Here is a 5727-nt window from a genome sequence, read left to right on the forward strand (position 1 = left end):
TGAGCATATCACAAGCCCTAAGGCACTCTGCGAAGTGCGTAATCCTGTCAATCTCTTTGGGGCAGTTTACCTGGGAAGGGCATTTGATAGGAGCTGACTTTCCTTTGCCAGCCTCAGCACTGAGCGTTATCAGCACTACCAATAAAGCACTGCATCTGCTGCGGGCCAGTAATCAGTGTAGGGGCTTTTGTTGGTATAGGCAGTGATCTCCTTGACCTTCAGTGGAGGGGAAAGTATAAAAACCAAAGCAATTTGCTTGGGCAACTCTTTGAGTCCCGGTTGAATTTCTTCATTTCTGAAGAAGACGCTTTTGGGGGAAATTTTGTGGCAAAATGGCAACTTTAAATGAAAAGAAGACCTGCAGTGAACGGATGGAAAATTTCCGCCGTTTTGTCTGGAATCCAGAAACGAAGCTGTTTATGGGAAGGACCTTGATTAACTGGGGTATGTTTCTGTGCACAAGGGTTTCCTTTCTGACACCCTTAAAAATCTTGAAGGGATGGGGGTTGTTCTGATGAATGGGAGGTAATGGAAGGATGGAATTTTTTATAACCTCGATTTTTGGATATGCTCCTGATCCTCTTACAATATCCCTGCTCTCTGAATACAGTCAATTAGGTCGAAACATTGATCCAAGAAGCTCCTGCAAATATTCTAAAGCATTTCTGGCCCAAATATTTGTTATGGACAACACTGGACATATAGAATCATAGAGTGGTTTGGGTTAGAAGGGACCTTTAAGATCATCTAGTTCCAACTCCCTTGCTATAGACAAGGAGAGTGTTATAAGCAATAGACATGTTAACATCCTATTAATAGCTAAGTGTTATGACTATAACATGATGCTGACATTGCTGTCTATAAGGGCTTCTGCTGCAGGGGAATTTGGCCTTGCTGCTACACTGGCGTTGTTCAGCCCTGCAGATGCCAGGCTGATGGGGCCAAGCAATGGCAGCACTGTGCTGCAGACCTGCACTGATGATCTCTACTCTACAGCTAGCTGGGGAGGTGTGGGAAAATATTTTCTGTCCAATTCTCTGGAATCACGTTTTGCTTTTCTGAATTTCCTTTTTAAATTACTGCATGTTGAGTAAATCTCTTTTACCGTTGAACTAATGCCTGTTTCAGCTGAGGCTTCCTGTTTGTAGCCAAGCTTATGTCTGCCACAACAATGTGTTTGATGATCTGATGATCTGTGTTCTGGGAACTGCAGCTTGGAATATTTTAGAGAGTCCCTGCACTTCCTGCAAGTTGTAAGTGTAGCTGCAAGCTTCCAGAAGGTTTTCTTCTGATGGGAAACATGTAACTGTAGCCTATTAGCCATTCCTATAAACAAAAAGGAAACCTAATCCTTTCTGATTGTGTATACATTCTGCATATATGCACTAAAACCAGCATTATTCTGAATCTCACCCCATAATGAAATAGCAACATGGTGCATTTTGCTGGAGGTGAGATATGGATCTAAAGCAAGCATGCCCAGAACACTGAGCTCCACGGTGCAAGCAATACGAGCAGCAGCTTGCTTTTGTCAATGAAATCTATTGGGTCTTTTGCTCAGTCTGTGTGTAATAAGCAGCTGAATGGCCTTAATGTGGGAAGCTGCTCCATGAAGCCACACAATCCTTCAAGCTTTAAACAACCCAACTGCCAGCAATGCCAGGCTCGTTCCCTTCTTGCTGACATGATGCCATTAGCTGCAGTGTTCACACAGCATGAGCCTGAAGACCCTTCCCCTCCTTTTCCCTCAGTGTGGATCAGCCTGTACTACCTGGCCTTCTACGTGGTGATGACCGGGATCTTTGCCCTCTCCATATACTCCCTAATGAGGACGGTGAATCCCTACGAGCCAGATTACCAAGACCAGCTCAAGTCCCCAGGTACAGCAACTACCTTAACCATCCCTTTCAACCTCAGCCTGAAAGCAATTAACAAATGTTAAATATTTTAATGAGCCGTGCCAGCAGCCCGTTAAATAAAAGGCATAAAATAAGGCAAAGAGACATGGAATGAGGAATCAGGGTTTGTGGGACATGATGTGAGGATGGAGAGGGACAAGACAGAATTAACAGGAGATCACCAGAGCCTATCGCTAGAACTTCAGCCCCCAAGTCACTTTTTATGATTTTTTCAAAGAAATTGCCTCTATTTATTTGTTTGTTTGTTTGTTTGTTTATTGCATGCCTGCTGTACTTGGAAGCTTTCTTTCTCAGTATTCTCTTAGTTTGATGTTTGCTGACAATATCATTTCTCTGTAATATTAAGCACAGCGTTTTCAAGAGCTGTTTATCACCTGGCAGGACAGCCCATTTCCTTATTGTAAATGCTGTGTTTAACAAGTCCTGGGGAAATCCACTGCAGTCATTGGGATTATTTTGTGATCTGCTCTGATAACAGCACCTCTCTCCTGCTTTGCCTTCCCCTCTTGAAGGTGTAACATTACGACCAGACGTGTATGGGCACAGAGGGCTACAAATCTACTACAATGCATCTGACAACAAGACCTGGGAGGGGCTGGTGACAATGCTCCAGACGTTTCTGACAGGTAAAAAAGACAATAAGGTCACCTGAAGAAATGCTCTGTCACCTTTTCCTTACTACAGCTGAGAACCTTCAGGTTTTCCATTTTCTGTTTGTCCCTCTGAAATCAGAGATTTTGAGTGGGAAATACATTTTTTTTCTGAAAAGCAGGAGCAAATCACTTTGTGAATCTATAAATCAAACATATGTAAACGTGTATATTAAAAGCAGAGCCCAGCTTCATTGCTCTTTTTCTTTTTCTTTTTTTTTTTTTTTTGTAGCTTTAATAAAAGAGGCTATCAGAGAGTAAAGAAATGGGAAGAGAAAGATCTACAGAACTACTGTCTAAATTAATCTAATCGTATTTGTGACTACAAATATCAAAGTGCCACAGCAAGTCCTGTGGAGCCAGCACATACTGTCATCAAAGAGCACAGCCAAAATAAGTTGGGTGCTCCATTTATGTTCATAGTTCAATATATTTATATTCCTTGTAAGCCTTATTATCACATTTCTGTTTCTCATACATGCATTGAGAAAAATCGTATTTGAAATTGCCTTTTTCTGGAGCTGGCAACACAAATTGCCAGCCTTAATGCAATTTTTTATTTTTCTCCCCTGCATATTCTTAGAAAAAAAAAAAAAAAAAAAGAATTAAACTTTCCTTGTTCCATCTAATCCCGATTTCACTTCACTTGAAGTACAATCTCCCATCATAGAATATACAACCTGATGTTGAGATAGAATCAGAGAATCGTTTAGGTTCCTTAAAGGCCATCCATCCAACTCCTCTGCAGTGAACAGGGACAGGTACAGCTGGATCAGCATGCTCAGGGCCCCAATCCAGCCTGACCTTGAGTGTCTCCAGGAATGGGGAATCCACCACCTCTCCATGCAACCTGTGCCTCACAGCCCTTACTGTAAAATTCTACTTCCTTACATCCAGTCTAAATCTCCCAGATGCGTAACTTCTCTATGAGAGGCTTCACAGAGGAATTTTCTGTTTTCTTTCACAAACCCAGCATATAGCCCAGCTGCTCAGCATCTGAACATCAACTGCACAAGCAACACATACTTCATCCAGAACACCTTTGATGGTCCGAATAACACAAAACTGTCCTGCAAGTTTACATCAGATATGCTTCAAAACTGCTCTGGCATCACAGATCCTACTTTTGGATTTCCAGAAGGAAAACCTTGCTTTATTGTAAAGATGAACAGGGTAAGTGCAATGTCAGGCTGCAGAGCAGTGAGGAATTAGTCAGGAAGCACTTGGTCTCATGATTCTCAGCTGGGGAGCTCAACTCTGCTTTGCAGTGTGTAGACAATTCACTGCTCTTTTCCCAAGAGTGACTAGAGAAGCAGTGGGACTTTGTCACCATCCCTAGGAGAGTAACATGAACAGAATCTCTGAAGCTTTGGGGCACTTTTGTTAATATCTCTGTAGTGCTGCTGTCTGAAAAACTATTATGTAAAAGCTTCTTTTTTGTAGTACTGAGACCTTGCTGTTAAAGCGTTAAGATAGGGCTCTAGGTAAAGTGACTTCAGAGATGTGCTTCTTGCACATTCCATTTCTCCAGCCTGCAAAGAAAACCTTTGAATGAACAAACATTCAGAGTTTGTATTTGTCAGTTCCTGATAGACAAAATCCCTTCATTTTTGGTTTGGCTCGCACCCTAGGCTTGGGCACTGAATATTTTTGGGAACCCAAAAATGAGATCCACCTGTGAGGGCAGAACCATGCACCTAATGTTTGCAGGCAAAATTAGAGGTGTTTCCTGAGGAAGTTCTTTGTTTTCCTCAGCAAGGATGCATGCAGGGTAGAGAGAAAGGCAGTTAAGAGGGCCCTGGGGACTTCAGTTCCTTCTGCCTTTGCTGCTGCAGGAAGTCACCCTACTACTGTGTGGGACCAAATGGGTCCTAGAGCTTCAGCCAAAGCAGAAGCTTCCTAGAAGGACATTTACAGTGCTGCTTTCTGAGCACCTCCCAGCCAATATCCCCCCCACTACCTTAGTGAGGCGATCTGACTGATGGGGCCTTATGCAGGAACACATTCAGCAGCATCTAAAGCTCAGTTCATCCTTTGCTCCCTTTTGTCTCAAAACCATCACCAAAATGACTCAATGTGTGCTTTCTATTTCAGATTATCAAATTTTATCCTGGCAACGGCACAGCACCGAGAGTGGACTGCACCTACGTAGTAAGTGTGTGAGGGCTGCACTGAAAGGCTTTGAGCAACACAGCTCTGACAGCCAAGCAGCCTAAGAACCAAAAAGCAACCAAACAAAAAAGCAATTTGTTTTGCTCTCCCAGTAGCAAAGTTTATGAATCAGAGCAACTCTTCAAAGCTTTCTGCAACTTTCAGCAGATCTGTTTTTCTTGGCAACAATAGCAGCAGGAGATTTCCACTTTTATTTGAAGATTGGCTCTGAACAGATCGCTGTACTTGAGCAACAGCAAGGAATATTTGCAGGGGGGCACAACAAATCTCTCTTACATTACAACAGGGTGATGAGTCCCGCCCGCTGGAGGTAGAATACTACCCGGTGAATGGCACCTTCAACCTGCACTACTTCCCCTACTATGGAAAGAAGGCACAGGTGGGTGCCACATATTTCAGTTTTAATTTTCTTCATGTCCTTCAGATAGTGATGGGACAAGGCGGAATGGTTTTAAGGTGAAACAGGAGAAATTCAGGTTAGATGTTAGACAGGAATTCATTACTCAGAGGGCAATGAGGCACTGGCACAGCTGCCCAGAGAAGCTGTGGTGCCCCATCCCTGCAGGTGCTCAAGGCCAGGTTGGATGGGGCCCTGGGCAGCCTGAGCTGGTGGGGGGCAGCCCTGCCCATGGCAGGGGTTGGGGATGGCTGGGCTGTGAGCTCCCTTCCAACCCAAACTGTTCTGATTCTATGGTGACAGTCTTTGTGTAAAATGAAATGACTGCAACTTTCCTGTCATGTTATGTGAACTGGAAGAAAGATCTATTTTAAGATTTTGAAACTGGCAATGGTAAGATAAAGAATTTTTGTTTGTTTCCTCCTAGCCCACTTACAGTAATCCTTTGGTAGCGGTGAAATTTCTCAACATTACAAAGAATGTAGAAGTCAAGATAGTGTGCAAAATCATTGGAGCTGGGATTACCTTTGATAACGTTCATGACCCCTATGAAGGCAAAGTGGAATTTAAATTGAAAATAGAGGACTGA

General features: G+C 43.1%; 1 protein-coding gene across 1 annotated transcript; it reads left to right on the forward strand.

Annotated features, from left to right (window-relative positions):
• Positions 1 to 332: 332 nt before the first annotated feature.
• ATP4B (ATPase H+/K+ transporting subunit beta) lies at positions 333 to 5727 on the forward strand. The gene is made up of 7 exons (XM_042810950.1): positions 333 to 444; positions 1752 to 1880; positions 2432 to 2545; positions 3543 to 3742; positions 4664 to 4720; positions 5028 to 5120; positions 5566 to 5727. Exons 1-7 carry the CDS (start codon positions 333 to 335, stop codon positions 5725 to 5727), a joined length of 867 nt encoding a protein of 288 aa, XP_042666884.1.

This window comes from Centrocercus urophasianus, unplaced genomic scaffold, assembly GCF_019232065.1.
Source record: "Centrocercus urophasianus isolate 14NV4802_14NV808 unplaced genomic scaffold, USGS_Curo_1.0 seq_12, whole genome shotgun sequence".
Lineage (NCBI taxonomy): Eukaryota > Metazoa > Chordata > Aves > Galliformes > Phasianidae > Centrocercus > Centrocercus urophasianus.

Bases quoted from the DNA above. Each gene is read 5' to 3' on its own strand.
- ATP4B (XM_042810950.1), top strand. From the start codon at position 333: ATGGCAACTTTAAATGAAAAGAAGACCTGCAGTGAACGGATGGAAAAT. The intron at 445-1,751 runs GTATGTTTCTGT...CTTTTCCCTCAG, and splicing joins AAGGACCTTGATTAACTGGG to TGTGGATCAGCCTGTACTAC. The intron at 4,721-5,027 runs GTAAGTGTGTGA...ACATTACAACAG, and splicing joins GAGTGGACTGCACCTACGTA to GGTGATGAGTCCCGCCCGCT.